This window comes from Bison bison, unplaced genomic scaffold (assembly GCF_000754665.1).
Source record: "Bison bison bison isolate TAMUID 2011002044 unplaced genomic scaffold, Bison_UMD1.0 scf7180017864291, whole genome shotgun sequence".
Classification (NCBI taxonomy): domain Eukaryota; kingdom Metazoa; phylum Chordata; class Mammalia; order Artiodactyla; family Bovidae; genus Bison; species Bison bison.
In genome coordinates this window covers 11,451,815-11,474,484 of record NW_011494863.1, presented here as the reverse complement: position 1 = coordinate 11,474,484, position 22,670 = coordinate 11,451,815, and the positions used below count along the sequence as shown (strand labels likewise).

The 22,670-nt window shown below is 54.8% G+C and overlaps 1 protein-coding gene across 4 annotated transcripts in view; it reads left to right on the top strand.

Moving 5' to 3' along the window:
- The first annotated feature begins 2,348 nt into the window (after nucleotides 1-2,348).
- The window catches only part of PDGFRB (platelet-derived growth factor receptor, beta polypeptide), a 37,985-nt gene continuing 17,663 nt past the window's right edge, over nucleotides 2,349-22,670 (top strand). For 3 of the 4 annotated variants that reach the window (XM_010850558.1, XM_010850559.1, XM_010850560.1), the window contains exons 1-8: nucleotides 2,349-2,793; nucleotides 7,798-7,936; nucleotides 18,543-18,588; nucleotides 19,689-20,012; nucleotides 20,537-20,803; nucleotides 21,518-21,645; nucleotides 21,761-21,932; nucleotides 22,519-22,662. In XM_010850558.1, the coding sequence (XP_010848860.1) occupies nucleotides 7,931-7,936; nucleotides 18,543-18,588; nucleotides 19,689-20,012; nucleotides 20,537-20,803; nucleotides 21,518-21,645; nucleotides 21,761-21,932; nucleotides 22,519-22,662 (1,087 nt within the window). In that variant the 5' untranslated portion in view covers nucleotides 2,349-2,793; nucleotides 7,798-7,930. The remainder of the gene's footprint in view (nucleotides 2,794-7,797; nucleotides 7,937-18,542; nucleotides 18,589-19,688; nucleotides 20,013-20,536; nucleotides 20,804-21,517; nucleotides 21,646-21,760; nucleotides 21,933-22,518; nucleotides 22,663-22,670) is intronic. The other variant, XM_010850561.1, reaches the window with a different exon arrangement.

The window sequence follows — 22,670 nt, the reverse complement described above, 5'->3', positions numbered from 1 at the left end:
TCAATCATGACCCTTCTTCCTCAACTGTCCAGCCCTCGGGGAGTGCCCTGTGTGTTCAGTGTGATTCTGCACCCCCCAACCCCATCTCAGCTGTGAGGAGGCGTAACAGCCCTGGTGCCTGCCAAGGGTTAATGGTGGTAGGGGCTAAGTGATTCCAGATGGGCCAGCCGGATGGCCGGGCTGGCCGGAAACCGGCGGCCGCCAGCTTCCCAGGGGAGCCACCAGCAGCCGCCCCCTCCCCTCTGTGCTGCATCTCTGGCCCCCAGCTGTCCCCTTGCCCTGGGGCCCACCCGCCTCCTCTCCCTAGCTAGAGTCCAGATCTAAGAAACTTGTAGACAGAGCATCCCAAGTGCCCTCCAGCACAGTGAGCCCATCCTTGCTATGAACAGATGGGGAAACTGAGGCTCAGAGAGGACGAAGTACCTATCCAAGGCCACACAAGAAGTGCATAGCTGGGTCTCAGGACTCCCAGACTATCTGTTTTGGGTATTGGGATTTGAAATGCCTCCTTGTTCTCCCCCACCAGCCCTACTGACCTGGTCCTAGCAGCTGAACTAAGGCTTCAGAGGTGAATGGCCAAGGCAGATGCTAGGAGGGGAGTTGTAAAGACTGATGAAATCTTTGGACAGAAAGGCCTGACCCTGTGGTCTTTGGAGTCCCCGGACTTTCCCTATGACTCCCTTGCCACTGAGCTGGACTAAGCCCCCTCCCTTGGGAGACTCTCATAGCTCCCACCCCATCATGTGGACGTAGTCTGAAAAACCCTTCTCCCTCTGTGTGGTCTAACCCAAATGTTCTGCTGGGCAGTCCCCAGTGGGCCAAGACCAAGAAATGAGCACAAGATTGGTGACTGTGGTTGGTATGAAATCCCAACCTCCTTCCTTTATGAACAGACGCCTGGGGTGAGGTGCTAGAGGAAAAGGTTGTAGATAGAGGGCAGGATGGAAGGAGCTCTGGGCAGAGTCAGGTAGGGCTCCACCTGGGACACCTCTCTTTCCCTCTCTGGGACTCAGTTTCCCCATGTATTACAGTGGTAGGGGTAGGGTGACACAACCCAACTCTCATTAAAAATGATGCCTTTGGTCAGGAATCTGTTGATTAGAGACTTGTTCTGATCGGAGGAAATGAGGGTTGAAGAAATGAAAGGATGGGACTTCCCTGGAGGTCCAATGGTTAAGACTCCATGCTTCCACTGCAGAGCACGTGGGTTCAATCCCTGGTCAGGAAATTTCTGCATGCTATGGGATGCAGGCAGGAAAAAAAAAAAAGGAGAGGGTGAGAAGTCCAGGGGCTCCCAGAGAAGGCTTGGCAGACCTTGGTGAGAGGTTGGAAATGGAACACAACAGTACTGGAAGAGAAATGAGAGTTGGGGAAGGGATAACAAGGAAGAGGGTAGGACAGGAGGGCCAGTCAGCACTGCGGTGCGGTCTTCGTTGGGGTCAGAGCACCTGAATCTGTTCTGGTATGTACAGACCTGACCCTGCCCCAGCTCTGCTGTAGCTGTGTGAGCTTGGGAAGCCCATCTGACTCCTCTGGGCTTCAGTTCCTTGTCCACACAATAAGGAAATAATTCTTTCCTGGTCCTCTGGGGATTTTGAGATGATAGGGGAAGATGTCTGGAAATCTGAAGTTTGCTGGGTGACCTTGGGCATGTCTCTTTCCCTTTCTGTGCTAATTCACCCCGGACCTTGATTTCTTCTTATGAGAAGTGATTGATAACCTCAGAAGGGCTTTTTCTCTCTTCTAAGTCACCTTTTTTCAGAAGGCCTTCCTGATTCCCTCAAGCCTCAGGGAGTGCCCCCCTCTGCGGGCACTGTATCTCCCACTAGCTGGGTACCCTGAGGTCGGAGACTGTAACTTACCACTGCAACCCCAACACCTGGCACAGTGTCTGGCACGTGGTAGGTGCTCAGCAAGCGTGTTTAATGAATGAGTGTCGACTGAGTCACCAGATGGGTTATCAGAGCTCCCTCTGCAGATGGGAAAGCTGAGGCCCAGAGAGGGGACCCACCCCCGGGTGCAACAGCCAGAGGAGGCTACCACCCGAGACAGGCATCAGGCTAGTGGGCCAGGCCACTCTTTAATAAAAGTGACTCAGCGGCTGGCTGGCGTGGGCTGTGGAATTTCTAAACATCCCCTCACATCCTGAGTGAGCAGGCTACGGGAGGGAGCAAGCAGAGGGAAACGAGGAAGAAAAACAAGAAACTTGGGGGAAAAGAAAGAGGGAGGGGGAAACTAAAATTGAAAACAGACACACGCGTCTGCCCTCCCCGCCCCCAGCCCCCCTTCCCCCAGCTGGGCCAATCAGAGGCTGTTCTGCAGCCTTTCCCCCAAAGCAGGGGGGTGGGGGCAGGGAAGCCCACAGTGGGGTGAGCTCCTGGGGCCGCCAGCGGCCCGCAGTCCCTGCCCGCCCTGTCTGGAGCCAGAGGGAAGGAGGGACTGGGAGGAGAGAGCCGGGCCCCTCTGACCAGCGCCACCAGGCAGCAGCCTGCGCTGAGCGACCCGGGCAGCCAGACCCAGGGCGGCCCCTCCTGGCAGCCCTTCTCCTCCACAAGGATGCTTTGGGAGTGAGGCCACTCCTCACCCCGTAGCCCTTCACTCCCTCCATTCTCCTGAGGCTCTGCGAGCCTACAACGCTCCTCACTGTCCTCCCGCTCTGCCACTGCCCCACTTCAGGTCCAGCAGAATCCTTGTGATGCCAGGGGAGAGTAGGCAGTGAGGAGGTCTTCCTGGAGGGGGTGACAGCCCAGAGCCCAGGACTTTGCCCACACCTCAGAAGGCATCAGCAGCAAGGTAAGCGCTGGGAAGAGGAGGGAACCCCAGCCTCTTGTCCTGTCCCCTTGTCCCAGACTGCGCCTTCTTGGGTAGGTCAAAAAATGGAAAATATTTTTAACAAAACCAGATGGGAGAAGGCTCCAAGATTGTGGGCGACATCTGGGCTGGAGGAACCAGCTCTCTCCTGCTCAGGCTGCTTCTGGGGTGGGTGCCCCTTGCCCTCATCAAACAAATCCCAGGGGTTTCTGGCAGTGAGCGGGGAGGGGGGCCTTCCAAAGCAAAGCGCTGCCGGTAGGGGGCCGCGAGGAGAGCTGGAAGGAGTATGAAAGGGGATTTGGGAGATGGATCCGGAGATATATCCATGTATCCTGCCGGATATATAGAAAGGGAACCTAGCAGGGAACTGGGGACCTCAGACGCACAGCCTCTGTCCCTGGGCCCAAGCCTTGTCCCTAAGAATCTGTCTGGCTCTAGGCCAGTCGGCCGCCAGGCAACCTCTCGGGATTTAAATGGATTTGCAAATTTTCCGGATTCCTAAGATGTCCTTCCAAACCCCCAGCGGCTGGGAAAGTGCGAAGGCGAGGGGGCAGAGGCAGGCCCGTCCTCACGCAGGCTGGGCTGGGGGTCTGGGATTCAGCCGTCCGATCTGGGGGCCCCTCTGTGAAGAAGGGGGGTTGGCTATTGGGCCCTTTCCTCTGGTCACAGGCAGCTTCTCAGGCCTTCTCATCTTCCTCTTTCTCCGTGCCATCCTAAAACATGCATCTGATCACCATTCCTTCCGTGAGTCTCCCCAGTAGAAGGTACCTATGGAAAGCCTAAACTCCTAACAGCAGCTGCCACTCATAGACACATTGCATGATGCTAGGACCATTCGGCAGAGAAGGCAATGATACCCCACTCCAGTACTCTTGCCTGGAAAATCCCATGGACGGAGGAGCCTGGAAGGCTGCAGTCCATGGGGTTGCTGAGGGTCGGACATGACTGAGCGACTTCACTTTCACTTTTCACTTTTCATGCACTGGGGAAGGAAATGGCAACCCACTCCAGTGTTCTTGCCTGGAGAATCCCAGGGACGGGGGAGCCTGGTGGGCTGCCGTCTATGGGGTCACACAGAGTCGGACATGACTAAAGTGATGCAGCAGCAGCAGCAGGACCATTAGGGGTGTTTTCTATGCTTGATTTCATGTGCGTTCAAATCCAACGGAAGGGACTGATTTTATACCAAATTTATGGGTGAGGAAACAGAGGCTCAGGACAGCCACACAGCTGGTAGGTGGCAGAGCTCAGGAGATAGTAGGCTCCCTGCCCCATCACACCAGACTTGGGCTTTGTGTTCCTGCCAGTCAGATCCCAGGCTTCCCAGAGGAATTTTCATGCTCCTGCCGGTAGGCACGCCCTTCCTCACTACCTTGCCTTTTCCTTTAAGGACCCTCCCTCCTCTACCTCCTCCAGGCAACCTTCCTTGGTTCCTCCGGTCTTCCAAGAGCTTGCCATGCCCATCATCCTGGAGCCTTGTTGCTTGACCCTCTGTTTGTGTTCTGTTTACATATCAGAGATTGTTTGGGTCCCAGGCTTCCCCATCCTGTGTTCTGACCCCAGTTCCCCTGGGAAGACAGTGGGACTGAGCAAATGTGGTTCTGAAGGGGAGGAGGGACCTACTGAAGACCTTGTGTTCCCAAGGGTGAGCCCAGAACCCAGGCCTCTTATCTTCCTTTCTCTCTTCCTTATCACCCTCTGGGTGCCTTTCCAGAACCTTACATGGTCCTCCCGACATTTTTCTATGTCAAGGGGGGAGTGTTCCTGTCTCTGTGATCCCAAAGTACACAGACGCCTCTAGTGAGGTCTTCTGAAGTCAGGCCATCTTCCCTTGCCTCCAAGCAGCAGAGCCTTGAATCCACAGCTTTGGGAACATGCAGACTATGTTGGTCACCATCCTGGAGTGCTGACTCTGTGCTGGAACCTCTCGGGCCTTATAATCCCCATCGCAGGTCTTTAGAATCAGTATTATGATTACCCCTTGAAGACAAGGAAAACAAAGCTCAGAGAAGCTAAGTGACTTTCCCAGGGTCACACAGTTGGTAGAGTTGGTATGTAGGCTGAGGTCTGCCTGAAACCAAAGACTTAACCTCCTTGCTCCCAGGGAGGCTCTGGTCAGAGGAGAGAGTCTCCATCTTCCCTCAGAGCCTGCTCCTGGGTCCAGCACCTTCTCCAGCAGAAAGTTTAGCTCCTGGGTCCACCCAGCCCCGGCTTGGTCCTGAGTGAGGAGGGAGACCATCTGGTGAGCCCTCTCCCTTCAGTGGTGATCAGGCAGCCCTCCCTCCTCTGTGGGAAGAAGAGCTGAGACTTCTAATTGCCCACAGATGTGGGGCAGCGGAAAGCACCGTGGATTCAGAGTCAGAAAACCCAGCGCTTGTCCTGGCTCCTCTCAAATCCTGTGTGGCCAACCTCAGGCCCCCACGTCCTCTTTCTTGCTTCGTCTGCATCTGGAAGGCAGTGGGCATGGTGGGTAAACAACACCAGTTTCCGGCATCTGATGACGCCCCCTTGGCTCTAGCTAACTGTGTGACCCTGGGCCAATGCTCTGCCTCTCCGGGCAATAGGCCCCTCCTTTGTGAGCAGTAGGGTGGGACACAGAGTCGACAAGGTAATAATATAGATAAGGCACTTAGCATGGTTCCTGCATCTCGTGCAGCTGGACCTAACACCTAAGAGAGCAAAGAGAGCGCCTCTGCTCTCCCCGCCTCCTGTACAGGATGACATGGTTGTGACATTGGTCTGCACATCGTGAAGGGCTGTAGCCATGGAAGGGAAGGAACCTGGGCATCATGGCTGTGCTGAAGGCTCACTTCCATCCTCCAGGCACAGTCTGGCTCCGAGACCAGCTGCCTTCCGGGCTGAAGGAGGGAATTCTGGGCCTTTTGCTCAGATTGGGCTACTGAATGGTGAGGAGGGAGAAAGGAATGAGAGGGCCTCAGGCACTCCTGAAACACCCCCATGCCCTATTTTTGGCAGACGGTTCAGAACCCACAGACAGTGGACCCTTGGAAGGGGGAGATCTTCCCCCCTATTTTCCACATCTCCCCCCGCAACCTGCCCATTGGCCATGTCTTCCCAGCATCAGAGCTTGAAGCACCTCCACTGGGAAGCCATGTGTGAGAGAGGACAGAACTGGGAGCAGCCTTCTCTGAGCACTTTCATTGTGCTTTTTACATCCATTGCCATCAAGGTCATGGCTATATTCCTCAGCACTTAGAACAGGCCTGGCCTTCAGTGACTGCTTAATAAATATTTGCGGAACTAATTTAATCATCGCAGACTACCTCAAGGAGGGGACATAAACTCTCCAATTTATAGAAAAAGAAATGCCCAGAGAGGTTAAGAGGTTAAGTCAGTTGCTCTAAGTCCCACAGCTAGGATATGATGGAGTCGGGACATAAACCTGGTGTTCTTGACTCCAGAGTCCATGACTGAGAGACGGGGTGGGGACTGGGCTTCAGTTGTGGGGGCCCCTCAGAGCTCTAGAGGTGGTCATCAGACCCTGGAACCCATCCTGTATGACTGTGGGTGAGTCAGTCCCTCTCTGGGCCTCAGTTTTCCCATCAGTAAAATAAGGATTTTTGAACGAGATGATCTCTGAGTTCCTTCCAGCTGTAAAACAATTCCAGGATTCCAAGCTGCGCCAGTCCAGATTGGCAGCCACACAAGCCCTGTTGTGTACTCAGGGATCATGCATATTTAACTTCACAATGAAAGGGTTTTTTCTTACCCCTTTTCTGCACGTTACAGAGAGCGGTCAGGATCGATGACCACTAATGGAAAATGGTGCCCTATGATCAAGAGGAAGAACTTTCTGACAATCAGAGCAGCCTGGAAATGCACTCTGTTTCTTGGGGGAGCTCTGAGTGTGTGTTTCCCCAGCAGCCACAGGCCCATTTTTCTTGGATACTGAGGAGGGAGGGTCAGGACTGCCTGTGAAGGGGTGTGTGTGGATGCTGTGACCCTTTGCTGATTTTTGAACTTCATATGCTCTGATTTCAAAGTAGGCTTTGGCCCATGGTAGATGGACAAATGGTGGGGTCCACAGGCAAGGGAATGGATGCAGAGACCCACCTCTAATGGGAGGAGTGTGGAATTCACATACTGTTGCTCCCAGTGTAGAAGCCAAACCTAAGCCCCTCCCAAGACTTCAGGCCCAGAACCCTCAGGCCAAAGAGCTTCCTGAACCCCCAGGCCATGGCCCCAGGACCCCTCTTCCTAACCCCAGCCTAGTACAGGAGGTTGAAAATCAAAGTGTATCGTTTTAGCTGTATTAGCACCCTCTCTTTTCCTCGCTTCAGATCAGAGCTCTTTAATGTCTCAAGTGCGCAAAGCCTTTCATCTGCCAGAGGTACCAGCTTCTCTACCCTGTGATGGAAAGGGTCGTCACTTGGGACGTGGGGGCAGCAGGGCCAGGGGGTCAGACAGTTCCTGAAGGTCAGAGATGAAAAGGACTATGGGGATCACTCTGCTCAACTTCCTTATTGTATGCAGGGGACACTGAGGTCCAGAGAAGAGGAGGGATGTGCCTCAGCTGTAGCACTGAGCCCAGGATCCAGCCTGCTGGCCTGGACTTTCCTCTGCTCCAGCGCACATGTTGGATCTTCTCCACCCATCTCTGTGGCTCAGGGCTCAGGGCTCAGGCTCCAGCTCTCACTAGATTGAGGTCACAGGGCAGAGTTTGGGCTAGAATGGAGCAATGCCACCCCAGTGAGGGATGGGAGCCCCTCTGGGTAGTCTTGTGGACCATGGAGCCTTTGATTATATCACTTCTCCATCCCAGCCATAATTTCCTTTTATGTAAAACAAGGGGGCAAGGGGACAGTTCGGTGACCTCAAAGGTTACATCCAGCTCCACCCTTAGCCCCTGAGAGCTCCTGTCAGGCTTTGTGTGGCTGTGTCACATCTTACTGCTGTCCTGGTTACCTTCTGTCTTGGAAGTGGAGCCATAAGGGCTGTGACACCCTCCTTTTCCTCCTTTTTTAGCTTCTCTACTCCTGAAGCTGAGCCTAAGTGGTGGATAGTGGGAGGAGGTTCCAGCATCAGCCCCAGAGGGCAGGGCTCAGATTTACAAACCTGTCGCTGAAGGCCCGGCTTCTCCTAGCCCAGGGTTTTGGGAATGAAGGTAAGGGCTCAGGGGTGACTCAATGGACTGTGGGCTATTCTACTCTTACCCATATTTCTGTTCTTATCATAATAATCTTATCTTATTATGTTCTTATCAGGCTGGGGCCTTTCTGTTGAATGGATAGTAAAAGTGATAAGTACACGGAGAGATGGATAAACAGGTTGGTCGATGGCTGGATGGACGAATAGATGGCCTCCCCTTTAGTCCAGGGAGCAGGGATGACTTCATAAGCATTCAACATGTGCAGGCACAGAGGATTTCATGCTTAGAAGGGCCTTGCCTTGAAATGCTTAATAGTATTTTTTAACAAGGGTCCCGACACTTGCATTTTGCCCTCAGCACAGCAAACTATATAGTTGGTCCTGCCAGGGAATTCAGGCTGGGTTTGAGACAGCTTCATCCTGAAAGCTGGTCTTGCTGCCTCTACTGTCCCCATCTAATCCATACCCTCCCACAAACTGCCAGGCTACTCCTGTCGCCCACCCTGTGGAGGCCCTCCCCATAAGTGCTTAGAGTTGCCCTGTTGTCACCCTAGGCAGCAGCCAGCCCCCCACCCTCACTGCCAATACCCTGGCAAGTTGGCTCCCCAGTGCCTCCAGGGCAGAGCCCAAGTCCTTACTCAGCACCCCAGTCTTTTCCCAAAGTGACCCCTGCCCTCCTTCTCTGCCCATCACCTGCCTCTTTGCTGAAAAAGCCCCAGTTTCCAGCCTCACAGTCCTTTGTTTGCCATCACCCGATGCCTCACAGTCTCCCACTTCCTTAACTGCTCATACAGAGCTTCTGTGGAATAGCCTTCCCTGGCGTCATCCCCCAGGGAGCCCAACTCACAGCCACTCCTCCCCCTCAAACCATCCTATAATCATAACAGTTACCACTGACTGAGCGCCTGTCATACGTCAGGAGCCTTTCAGCATCATCTCTACCTCTCATGGCAATGGAAAAGGGTGTCTCTTTTGCTGTTTCCCAGGAAAATGGGACTCAGGGAAGTTAAACTCAGAGAAGTCGCGTGGTTATGAGGCAGTGGATTAAGTGGCTGGGATTGCTGCTCCTGGCCTGACCGAGCCCCTCTGGGTACTTTCATTTCCCTGGGAGGCATCAGGCACTGTCCCCTGGCATCAGAGTCCCATATGTCTGTTCAGCCCCCTCATCACTCTGAACCATCACCTCCCTAGATGGAAAGGGTCACCATTGCCTGCTATCCTGAGGATCAGAGAGTTGACCTTCCATAGCCATTTGAGCTCTCATGCTGAGTAAGCATCTATTGAGCGCCGGTATGCGTGCTAAGTCACTTCAGTCGTGTCCGACTCTTTGTGACCCTATGGACCATAGCCCGCCAGGCTCCTCTGTCCATGGGATTCTCCAGGCAAGAATGCCAGAATGGGTTGCCATGCCCTCCTCCAGGGGATCTTCCTGACCCAGGGATCGAACCCGCATCTCTTATGTCTCCTGCATTGGCGGGCAGGTCCTTTACCACTAGCGCCATCTGGAAAACCCATATTGGGCACCTACTGTAAGCCTGGAGAATCCCAGGGATGGGGGAGCCTGGTGGGCTGCCATCTCTGGGGTCGCACAGAGTCGGACATGACTGAAGCAACTTAGCAGCAGCAGCAGCAGCAGGAAGCCTAATCCTATATGAGGAACTTAAAGATATCCCCCAGGTTGTTAGGTGGGCTTTCTCATTTGTGAGAAGTTGAACTAAGGGACTAAGACAAAGAGCAGGTTGGCAGACAGTGGACTGTTAGCCTTGGGTTCTGGTTCTGGAGGAGGGGCCCCCACCCCTGCCCAAGCTGAGCCTGCTGACACCGCCAGTAACAACAGCAGCGACAGTAACAATAGCAGCAACCCTTCTTGGCTTTCTCACCACCCCGTTTCCCACACGGACCCCTTTGCTGACAAGCCTAGCCTAGCCGGGTCTCAAGGCCAAGTGAGTGAATGAGTGAGTGACTTATTCTCCCGTGAGTGAATGAAGAAGAGTCACGTGGCCACTGACTTGGCCGAGGGCTGTGCGCCAGGCCCTGCTCTGTGCATTTTACTTGTATTAACTCATTCGAAGGCCTCGACAACTCAATGACGAGCCCGGACTTAGAGAGAGGAGACCCGAGGCACAGGGAGGCTGAGTAACAGCGAGTGGGAGACTCAGGGTGAGCTCCTGGAGGAAGGGGTCAGAGAACAGATGTGGAGAAAATAAGGGGACTAAAACGTGGGAGTTTTCTCCCCTCTGGCTCTGGCGCGCAGGAGGGCTATGAGGGGAATCTCAATGCTCTGTAATTGGCATCAATTAATGGCAGATTCTTGTTAGCTAGCTGCCCCACCCGATGTGTGGACTCTGGGCTGCTGGGGGAAGGCCGCGTGCTGGTGGGTCAGTCCACACGGCCGAGGCCCGCCTGCCCCCTGCCCACTTGGCTCTGAGAACCCATTCTGTGTTCGGCCCCCACCCCAGCCCGGGGCTGATCCCGGGCTGGCAGCAGCCAGGGGAACAGAAGGTTTGCTTGTCTGCGCCTGCCGCACCCCCCTCCCCAGTCTGAGCCTGGGACCCCTCTCGGGGGCTCCTTTGGCTGCCAGGGCCTGGCTCTCTCTGTTGCCATGGCACCGGCCGGAGATGAGGCTCTGGGGGGCGGTGGGGGGCGGGGTTGCAGGGAGGACAGCCGAAGGATGGTGGAGGCCTAGAACTCTGCAGCTGCAGGGGCCCCTGGGCCCTCTGAACAGTGGAAAGGGGGTGCTGGGGCCCCAGCAGGGGTAGGTCTGGAGCATGAATGCAGCATAGCATTGCACCTAGCCTGACTGCCGGGATGCTCTGTCTACAGCCTTTGGGACAGGGCTTGTGGTAGACCAGAGCCCTGCTGTCCTCAGCAAGGACTCCTCTCCTCAGTGTAGATGCTGACCCTCAGGCTCTGCAGTGATGTCCCAGAAAGGTTCTGAGATCCTGCCTTGCTTAACTTCCAAATTCCTGGGTGAGCTGGGGTAGATCCCCTGCTCAGGACTCTGACCTCTGAGGACCTCGAATACCTGAGGGCTTGAGCCCGTTAGGGTGAACCCATGTGGTAGTGCTTCTCTGGGAACAGACCTGTTTCTGGGCAGAAGCTAGGCAGTCCAACATAGTGGTTAAGAATACATGTTTGGGATCAGTCAGATGGGCCTGAGTTTGAATCCCAGCTTATCATTGGCTTTTATTAATTTGTTGTGTGACCTTGAGCAAGTTGCCACACCTCTCTGAGACTTAATTTCTTCCTCTATGAATAGAAATAATGATTGTACCCTCCTCACAGGATTGTTGTGAGGATGAAACCAAATTCCCAGGTCATGTCATTTAGCAGAGTGCTTGGCTCTGAATTAGTAAGGGCTTTTGTTTCCACATTGTGGAGCATCAGAAAAATGAACGGGAAAAAAGATGCCCTGCTTGTGGGGACAGCGAGTCATTGATGGTGGCAAATGGAAGCAGGACTAGTGGGCAGAGGGTATAAAGAGACAGACGGAGCACATGTAATAAAAGTTTCCAAACAGCCTGACCCCTGAGGAACCTGAGCTGTTCAAGAATAGAATGGGCCATGGTGAGGTGGCGAGATCCCTATCGTGGGAGGTGTGCAGTTGGGAGGCTTGACAATTGCAGAGAGGCTGGGGGAGAGGTGAAGTAGGAGGACTTACAACCCATCTCACACCTAAGAATATAGAGTTCTGTGAAAGATGATGTGACTGTCTGCCTCTTTGTTCTGCCAACTTCAGTTTCACCTGGCTGAAGAGGGGAGAGGTTGGAAAATAGAGGGTGAACAAACAAGCCTGTTGACTCCTTTATTGAGCTCATACTGTGTGTCAGGCACAAGCTTGACATCTTTGCCTCCTGTCTTAGAAAGGCTGTCACATGGCTGTTGAGCCTGTGTGCTCTGGGATCAGTCCACCCGGGATAGAAAAGGGGCTCCACCACTGGCGAACTCTGTGACCTTGGGCAAACGATTTGCCCTCTCTGTGCCTTGTTCTCCTTATCTATAAAATGCAGAAGCAACACCGATATCATGGATTGTTCTGAGACCATTCACATTAAGGGCTTGGCCCAGGCATTGGGTGATAAGAACTAAATCAGAGTTGGCTATTCTTCTTATTTTCAAGGTCTTCTAAGTCTTTGTTCCTTTTGGAAGGGGGCATTGAGGCCCAGCTGGGATCCAGAGGACTCTAATCCAGGGATCCACTGGGCCTGGGCAGAGCCAGGCCACAATGGCCCAGGGGGTGGCCGTGGGGACGAGCAGGGAGGCCAGTGAGGCGCCGGAGGAGGCAGGAAGCGTTTGCTTGGCGGGCGGGTGGACAAGGGTATGTGGCGGGCCTCCCTCCCTCTCTGACCTCCTTCTCAGGCCGGTTCCCAGCCTGTGTGGGGACCCAGACCCCCTCCCCTGGGCCCCCAGTGGCCGCGAGGCACACACTGAGCGCTTTCCCACGAACTGTTCCAAGTAACTAGGGCTGCTCCCCCTACCTCCAAGCGCCTGCTGCTACTCTGCGGCGGGTGAGGGGTGTGTGGCAGGAGAGAGGGCTCGGACTGGGAGGGATCAGTCCATGTTTTATCAGCCTGGCTCCAATCCAGACAGATGTTTCGTTTTATTTTGAACTTCCAGAAAAGAGGTCATTTCTTTCCATTGTGTCCCTGGGGAGGCCTCCTGGGGAGAGAAGAACAGAGTGAGTGACAAGAGCATGGGGGCCTCACTTGGGCCCCTAGGGAGCTGGAAGGACAGCATCCTGCCCCCTCCGTGGTGATGAGCTGTCTGTCAGCAGGGCAGGGAGTGAAGGTTCTTACAGGCTGGGCTAAGAAGCCAGCTTTTATGTAGGGTGGATGGAGAGCCGTGGAGGCACCAGGGAAGGACATGGTTGGGTGGGGATTTCAGGAAGGTTGCTCTGGTCAGGGGATGAGAACAGGCAGGAAGGCTCAGACTAGAGGCGATGTGGTACCATGGGGTAGCCAGAGGTCACCGAGCTTGTGCTGGAGGGGGTGGGGTAGGGCCATCAGAGTGATGTTCCATGGAACTGGCACTGTCCTTTCATCCCACACGGACTTCCAGAACAGCTGGACCCCATTCCAGGCCCCAACTTAGCTGATTTCTGCTGCTTTGTTTGGAGGACCTCGTAGATACCTGGAAAACAGAAAGGTCCTCTGGATCTAGAAGCAGCATGGCAGGGAACTGGGCCTGGGTGATTGGCATCACTGTGACTCAGGTCAGGTTGCTCACCCTCTCTGGTCTCCACATGATCCTGAGGTTTGTGGGGAGGTTCAGTGTGTAGGGTGGAATGCTGACCTTCAGCAGCAGAAGGGGCATTGGATCGACATGCCCTCAACCTCAGGTGAAAGCTCCACAACCTCAGCTGAGTTCTAGCTTTCTAACCCCTGCCCGTAACTATCTCCCAACCCAACGGACCCTGCTCTCCTTCCTGGCTCCCAGGATGGGGTTCCCTACCCATGCTTCAAGATGGCACCTACAGCTCAGCCCACTTGGAGTGAGCCCACAGAGCCACACCCTCTGCCATCACTCTCATACTCCCCCAGCTGCTGGCGGGAGGACTCAGGCTTTGGCTCCAGATCCCTCTTGCCCCCACACACTCCCAGGCCTGGAGCTGGCTGCCTTCTTTGAGCTGAGTCATGACATCCTGGCCAGGGCCACTCCCCAGCACCCTACCCCCATCCCAGCATTTCAACTCAGCACGGCTACTTCCAGAGTAGGGTCCTGAGAGTCACCCGTGTCAGCCCCAGCAGTGTTCTCAGGACAGCCCTGCCCACCCCATGTACAGATGGGGAAACTGAGGCTCAGAGAGGCGCAGGACTGTACAAGCAGGTGACAGAGCTGGGCTAGGACCCATATCCCCTCCTCTCAGCCGGGGATCTGTCCCTGAAGTTTGTGTCTGGGGCTGTGAAGTGTCCGTGGTGTAGGAGGGAGGACCAGAACACCAGGCAGGAGACTGGAGTCTGCATCCCACTTCTGACAGCAACTTAGCAAGTCGCCTCCTCTGAGTCTGTTTCTAATCCCTGTCTGACTGGGACAAGGCCGGGAAAGTGATATAAAGGTCTGTGTGTGGTGGGCGGGGGCAGTATCCTGTCGGGAGGGAGTGGACAGCAACTGTTGTTCAAACCCTGGGCCTTGAACCACCAGCCTCACATCAAAACCAGGGCTGGAGGCAGGGGCTGCCCAGGCAGATGAACTACAGCACCCCACTAGCCCCCTGAACCCGGCCTGCTAGGTCAAAACCCTGACACTGGTCCCTGTCCTTCTCCAAGCCTCAGTTTTCCCGTCTGCACAGTGGTGCACAGGAAGAGGGTTGGATCAGATAGATGGTCCCTGAGGGCCTCAGAGCTCTGACATTCCAAGACTCTAACCCCGTGACCCCAAGGCCAGGCCTCCCCCTCCCTCTGGCATCTTGTTTATTCAGAGCATCCCTGGCCCGAGACTGCGGGCCTCAAGCACCTCTCCTCTGTGAAGCAGGGCTTCCTCCCATCCCCACCTCACTGCTATTTCTGCCCAGCCTGATCCTTGCCTCCAGACTGGGTGTCCCCCTGCCCCCTCAGGTACCCACATCCCCTCCAAATCCTAAAACCAGCTCAGGGCCAGCTCCCACTCCTTCTGTTCTGCCTCATTCTCATCTCAGAAAAAGATATTGTGCCTCCAGCACAGACACATTCCTGCCCCCTAAGTGCTCCAAGCCAGAAATAGGAGTGGGGCTCATTTAGGACACCTCTTTCTCCAGCCCCTCTACATCCAGTCACCACGTCCTGTCATTCTGGGCTGGCTAAATCTCAGTCCTGTCTGTTTCCACCAGTCCCCACTGACGTTGGAACAGCCAAGCCCAGTAAACACAGTAGTGGTGGCAGAGCCATCTACCTCGGCTCAGTCTCTGCTCTGTGCTCTTAGGCAAGTAAATAAGCACTCCCTGCCTCAGTTTCCCCATCTAAAACAGGGTGATCCTTGTATCTATCTACCTCATAGTGTTGTCTGAGGAGCAAGTGAGTCAGTCTATGTCAAGTGCTCAGGATAGTACCTGGCACAGTAAGTGCACAGCACACGCTGACTTTGTGTCTTGTCTGTGCCCACGTGTGCATGTGTGTTCAGGTGAGTTTGGGGTCCCATGGGCACATGCTCTATGTGTGTTGTATGTGCATAGCTTTGCTTGTGCTAAGTACACGTGTGATTTAACCTGCATGTGTGCACCTCACATGGGCACGTGGGAGAGCCCCGAGGTGGTGCTGCAGGCGCGGTGGAGCTGCATGCATGCACGTGTGGGCTTGCGCATGTCTGATGCCGGCGTGCGGGCTGGGCACACACAGGGCCCGCTGCCCTGTATTTCAGAGCAGTGTGTGAGCGAGCGCGTAGGCAGGAGCCTGTGCTGTGTGCACGTGCTCTCCGTGTGAGCCTCCCCCACTGGCAGCAGTGCAGGCCCCCCTCCCCAGCCTGCCTGTGTCGTGGGAGCCTTGGGACCCCGAGGGAGGGAAGCTGCTGCTAGCGGATGTGGCCAAGATGGACTGGATTTATTTAGATTAAGGCGGTGGGAAAGGAGTGGAGGCTTGTATGAGCAGGGCTGAGGCTCTGAGGAGGAATCCTCAAGCACACTTGTTCCTCTGGACTTGAGGTCATACCCTGGACTGAGGGGGTACCTCTGACTCACTGTGAGGAGCTGGGCAATTATCCCATCTGTGGATCTCTGTACCCCCAACCGAGCCAAAATAGGAAGACTCATGAGAACGTCCCACACAGCACTCGCCTCACAAACAAAGGGGAGATCTCTGAGGGTCCCCTCCCTCTCTGTGCTCCAAGGGCCTTCTGAGGCAGGAGAGTGTGGTAGGAAGGGGATTCCTCCTCCCTATGACATCCACTTTGTCCCAGGTGGCTCCTCCCTGGAAAGCAGTCTTGCCCCTGAAGAAGAGAAGTGGTCACAGGCAAGCCCTCTTCCCCTATTTTAGCCACCTGGGCCTTTCTGGGGTTGGCTGCAAATATACAACCTCTGGGAAGCACAGAAGTCTGTAGGCATTGGGTAGACAACTGGAGGTGTCAAGGAGTCATCCAAGACGGCCCAGGAGGTTGGGTCCCAGTCCCCATTCTGGTTCTTCCCAATCCACCAGCTTGTTGCCCGTGCCACACTTCCACTGTCACCTCCAGGGGGCCATATTACCTGTGTATTTGTCTGGAAGTCACCTGAAAAACAGAAGCCCAGAGAGGGAAAGAATTTGTCAAAGTACACACAGCAAATCTGGGACCAAATGGTTAGGGAAGTGAATCCATGGAATGAAAATGGGTTATGGATGCTCATTTTGCTCCAGCCTCAGGAATGTTGCCTTTCCTCTCATCAACAACCCCATGTCCCCAGGCCACCCCGGCAAGAATAATAGTGACTAGAACCTTCTCTCTGGCAGTGTTAGAGCAAGGCTGGCTCTCTGAGATGATCCATCCAAACCTCTCCCTGTATGGAAGAGGAAACTGACTCCCAGAGAGGGCTGGAGGCTCAGTCTCATGGTAGGTCTGAAGTCCCATGTGAAATGCTCATTTCATGGAGGGAGAAGCCAGTTCAAGATCCCTGGTTATCTATACTCTCCCTAAGGTGTCTCCACTTTCCCTGAGCTCCTTTGCCTATCCCATCCTCTCTCTGCAGCCTGATTCTGCCTTTTTGATGTGACTGGGCCATGACAGTCTGACTGTAGGTCTCTGCTGCCTGTTCAAGAAGGCCCCTCCCAGCTCAGAGCCTCAGGGACTCTAATCCCCCTGAGCCCCAGGTCTAGCAGAGAGGAGCCAGGGTCGAGGTCTGCTCACCCAGGGGCCTAGTACACAGCCTTCCAGAGCCAGGCCAGTCCTAGTTGTCATGACCTCCCATCTCCAGGCCAGCCGACCAAATTCCTCCTTTAGAATAATAAACAGTGTGGCCAGCCAGAGAGGTGGGGAGGGGATGGGCAAGGAGGCTGAAATGACCCCTTCCCCCAGCCTCCACTGCTAATGATTTTCTTTGGCTGAGATCTCTAGCAGGAAGGGGGGATCCAGAGAGGCACCCACTAAGGGGCAGATAGGCCTCTGTGGGGGCTGCTGGCTCCACTGTGGCGCTGCTTCGTCCTGCCGGAAGAGGTCTGGCAACCAGCTGGAGGGCTGCGGCAGGAGGGGTGGGTGGGGGGCGCTGGGGATGCGGCCTCAGCATGGCTGGGCTTTGAGTCTAAGGCATTTGGCAGAGGGGAGGGGGCTCTCAGGAAGGCTGGTCTGAAGAGGAGAGCAGATTTATTCAGGGAGTTCTTAGGGTGCTGAGCAGACAGCTGAGACCAGTGGTCCCCAGACCAGGCCCTTGCCTGTGTCTCATGCTGAATGTGTAAACACAGCCCTGCAAGTGAGCCACTTGCCATCGTCCTGTGTTTTGAGAGCTGGAGACAGAGGCCACTGAAATGTGATGGTGCAGGAGGTAGCCCTGCTGGAGCTTAGACTCACATCCTAGCCCTGGATTGCAAACTAAAAGGGATGAGATGAGGGTGGAGTGGAGCAATCTGGCATGGGCTTAGGAGCCAGGCCAGGCTGGGCAGCCACTCAGGGAAGGCACCAGGCTTTCTTGTCTCCTTATCACCTGGTCTCTCCCACATTTCTTGCCCTAGGACCCCCACCCACTTCTGGCCTCCTTCCTGTTGATACTGCGGTCAGAACTTTGCAAACCTGGGTATTGCTGGTTATTTTGGATCCTCGGATGGGGCTGCCAAGGGCAGGGAGAGGGTGAAGACCCATATAGTCCGATCTGTCTCCCTCTGTGTCCCTGCTTCTCTTTCTGCCTCCATCACTGGGTGATTCCTGTCTGTATCTCTGAGTCTTTGTCTTTCTACCCCTATCGTTCCGGTCACTTTGTCTCCCTCCAGAACAAGCTCTGCCATGTAACCCTGGGTAAACTTCTTCCCCTCTTAAAGCCTCATTCTCCCCATCTGGATACTGAAGGTGGGGGTGAGGGGCTTGGATTCAGTAGTTTGCAAGGATGCTGTGCTGTGTGGTGAGGCCTCCTCTGGGTCCAGCCCCTGGCCCCTCCCCCTGGGCCTCCCTGTGCAGCCTGGGGCTGAGTTAAGGGGGCCAGGCGTGGGGGGTGCCCCCCACATTCCACAGCCCCACTCCCCTGCTTCCCTTCCCATAGCCGCCTCCATTTCCTGTTGTGCTTGTGGAACTGTGGGAGTTCTCTGGGTTCTGGCTCACCCCCTCCCTCTCCCTCAGGCCTTTCATCACACTTTCCTAAATATTTGTCCTGGCAGATAAGAGCCTGGTATTGGAACTGTCACCCGGAGGATAGGCTGTTAGAGCCGGTGGGCCCCTGAACACCATCCAGGCCAAGACCCCACCCCCACCATACGTACCCAAGGAGAAGCGGGGGGTTCAGTCAAGACCATCAAAGAAGTAGAGGCAGAGTCAAAGCAAGGTCCAGGCACCCCGAGACTTGGCCCAATTCAGGGGAAGGAGCCCCTTGGGCATGAGTGCCCTCTTGGTGTGGAGTATGGGTAGTCTTTGACTTTAGCCTAATGGATCCAGGGGCTGGGTGGCTCAAGCTGGGGCTTACTCTACAGGACCCAGGGCAAAGATGGGCTGTGGCACTGCCTCTGGCTACTCTGAGCCCTGACTCCTGTTTACCTTTGCAGGATACCATGTGGCTTCCGAGCGCCATGCAAGCTGTTGTCCTCAAAGGTAGGTAGGCTTGGGCAGGGATAGGGGGCCCTGGGGAACCTCTAGGTAGGACTCTGAAGCTGGCAGGGTGGCTTATGCTAGCACCAGGACCTGGGAGCCCAGGGGCGCTGCTCTGCTCTTGAGCTTCAGTTCCCTGCCTTTCTACTGGGTCTCAGTGGAGGCCTCCTTCCACTGTCCACCCCTCAGCTCAGAAACTTCAGTGGACCTCTGCCTGTCCAGAGCCATCAGCTCAAATTCTTGGTTTGGCCCTCCATACTCTATGTCCCCTCACCAACTGTCCCCACCCTCTTCCCTAACAGTCACTCTGGTCTCCCATCTCTTATCAGCACTTACTGATATCAGTCTGGCCTGTCTGGTTCTGGTGAGGGACTCCCCTCCTATTCACGGACCCCTCATTGGCTGTGAGCTCCCAAGTCTGGGTGGGCTTTTTCAAGCAATCAATGCTGACTAGGCAATCAGTGGCCAGCCAAAGGTTCACCCAAGGATGACTGACCCACTGGCTGAGCACCCATCCATCTAAATGGGTGCTTATTTTCACCTCCAGGGTTTTCAGCTGCTGAGGCTGGGCACAAGGCCTACAGCATCCTTCCCCAGGGCATCAGCAAGCAGAGGGAAAACCAATCACTCGACATCCCCAGCACCCTTCAGCCTCCAGGGGCCTCAGTCTCTTTCCTGACCTGATCTGCCCCACTCTGGACTATGTTGGCCAACACCTCCCCAAGCAGGGCCATCTCTGGGCTTTGGGTACAACCTGGGCAACTGGGGCAGCTGCAGGGAAGAGGCTCAGAAAGTGACCTGGGAAGTAATGCAGGAACTGGGGGCCTGGGAATTGCTTCCCAAGGATTTCCTGATGTCTTTGAGAGAACATGCCTGCAGCCTGAATGCCGCACTGCAGAAGGACTGCAAGGCTGGGGGTCTCTAGGCACTGAGAGCAGGAGGCCAGGAGTCCCTGGGGACTAGACCCTGGGCAAACAGGTCTCAGAGCCATGGCTTCCAGTCTCTGTTTTCTGTGGATTAGGGAGGTGTGTTCCTCAGGGTCAGCTATGGAAAGAGGTGCTATTGCTCTTGTGCCCTGACGTCTGATGCCTCCTCTCCCAAAGGCCGGGTGCTATTGCTGCCCCTGCTGTTTCTGCTGGGACCACAGGCCTCCTGGGGCCTGGCCATCATACCCCCGGGGCCAGAACTTGTCCTCAACCTCTCCAGCACCTTTGTTCTGACCTGCTCGGGCCCAGCTCCAGTGGTGTGGGAACGGATGTCCCAGAAACCCCCCCAGGAAATGACCGAGACCCAGGATGGCACATTCTCCAGCGTGCTGACACTGGTCAACGTCACTGGACTAGACACAGGAGAATACTTCTGTGGCTACAAACGCTCCCATGGGCTGGAGGCCAGTGAGCGAAAACGGCTCTACATCTTTGTACCAGGTGAGGACCCCTGGCCAGTGCACTTCTCCTCTCCTGCCCTTCTCAGCTGCAGGCATCTGGGGGAAGCTCAGAGAGCGCTTTACTGAGATGGTGAAACATAGCCATCTCAGAAATGCAGATGAATCAGGGAATCCAGCCTGGCTCAGTCCAGGAGTATGTCCACTCCCACCCCTGGGTCTAGATATTCGTCTGCTGTCTGCCAGCCTACCCCATTCCTGGTTCCCAAGGATGCTGCATTCTCTGCTGGTTCCAATATGCACCCCCTTGGCCTCCACATCCCATCTTCCCATTTTCCAAGCTCCAGGTACCAGCTGTCCTTCAGCTTGTGACTTATCTTCTTTCTCAGGCTGATGCTGTCTATATCAAATGCTAAAGCTAGAAGGGACCCTGAGAGCATGCTTCTTCTGTAGAAGGTAGACTGAGGGGCAGAGAGGGAAGAGACTTGTTCAAGGTGACAGAGCAAATCAGGGAAGAGCCAGAAACCCAGCTCCTCTGACTCACATTCTTGGCCCTGCCTCTGGCAGATCCTTCTGTGGGCTTCCTCCCTGTCGACCCTGAGGAGCTATTCATCTTTCTCACGGAAATAACTGAGACCACAATTCCATGCCGAGTGACGGATCCGAGGCTGGTGGTGATGCTGCACGAGAAGAAGGTGGATGTCCCCCTGCCCATAGCCTATGACCCTCAGCGTGGCTTCTCTGGTACCTTTGAGGACAAGACCTACATCTGCAAAACCACCATCGGGGACAGGGAGGTGGATTCCGATGCCTACCATGTCTACAGCCTCCAGGGTGAGCCCCCTTTCTGGCCTGGTGCTCAGCCGAGGCAAGTATGACCCTCCACAGAGGGAAAGACCTTTTCAGATTATGAAGTGTGCAATTCCATTTTCACTGGATTCTCACTACAGCTATGGAAGGCAGGTGTGTTTCCCTATTTTACAGATGAGAAAACTGAGGCTCAGAAAGAGGATGAAGTATGCCGAAGGTCATGGGAAGCATTAGTGGTGGAGCTGGGCTGTATATACTGTGGTAGGCAAAGGCACAGGCTTTCAGCCAGTGGGATTTGAATCCCAGCTCTGCCACTTCCCATCTGAGTGACTTTGCACAAGACAAATAATCTCTCAGAGTCTGCTTCTTCCTCTGTAAAATAGGGATAATACAGACCATTCACCTAGGGTGATTATTATGAAGATTAAATAAAAGATGGCGAGTACCTGGTTGTGCTCAGTAAGTTTCTTTTGTACTTAGGTGCCCAGAGAGTACTTTGATTTCAAAACATTCTAGAATGCCAGTTTCATGAGGACAGGAATTTTGTCTGTTGTATTTCCTGCTAAAGCCCTAGTGCCTAGAATAGTACTTGGCATATAGTAGGTATTTAATAAATATTTGTCAAAACAATGAATCTTCCACACACCAGTCATGCCCTCCTTCTGTGGACCCTGACCCCATCCCTAAGCTGATGTTGGTGGTGACTTCTTCAGCCCTAAGCCAATCTCTTTCCACCAGTGTCATCCATCAATGTCTCAGTGAATGCAGTGCAGACTGTGGTCCGCCAAGGGGAGAATATCACCATCATGTGCATTGTGACCGGGAATGAGGTGGTCAACTTCGAGTGGACATACCCACGCATGGAGGTAATGCCAGGCCACAGGTTAGAGGAAGGGTCAGGCAGGGATGGATATTTCAGCTTATAGCCTGACTTCCTGGACCTTTTCTAATGTGGGGGGCTTGCCCCAACTGTCTCTACAGAGTGGGCGCCTGGTGGAGCCAGTGACTGACTTCCTCTTTGAAATGCCCCACATACGTTCTATCCTGCACATCCCCAGTGCTGAGCTAGGAGACTCAGGGACCTACATCTGCAATGTATCAGAAAGCGTGAGCGACCATCGTGATGAAAAGGCTATCAATGTCACCGTGGTCGGTGAGTGCCTTGAGCTTAGCCCCAGCCTTCATTCTGAACTGGACCCAGACCTTGTCACAGCCCTGGGGTACTGTCAGCCATGTTCTAATCCAGCTCAAGCCTCAGTGCCAACCAAAGCCCCATTTCCAGGATCAACCCAACCAAAGCACAGTATCAGCTCCAAATCCAGTCCTAATCCCAACCTAGACTTCCCAGCTAGCCAGAACCCTAGCATCAACCCGATTTCTAAATCCCTACTGCCGTTCCAGCCCCAGGCCGCCCCATCCCCAAATTGAAGCAGGCTATAACTCATCTCAGCCACAATCATGAGACAGAACACACCTAAAGAGCACTGCAACTGTAGTCCCAATCTTGAACCCTGCCCCCAAACCAATATCAGACTCAAATTTGGTTCCTGCTCCAGTCCATCCCAGTCCCAACCTAAATCCCCAGGCTCAGGTTCAGTTCCTAAAGCCTGAAGCCCGCCTCCAGTATGCTGGGCTCCTTGGGTGTACAGCTGATGCCCCGCCCCAGGAGCCCCGCCCCAAGGAGGTGCTGCCCCATTGGCTCAGGGCACAGCCCCACCCTAGACGGCTGCCCCTTGCAGAGAACGGCTATGTGCGCCTGCTGGGAGAGCTGGACCCTGTACAATTCGCCGAGCTCCACCGCAGCCGGACACTGCAGGTGGTGTTTGAGGCCTACCCGCCACCCACTGTCATGTGGTTCAAAGACAACCGAACCCTGGGTGACTCCAGCGCC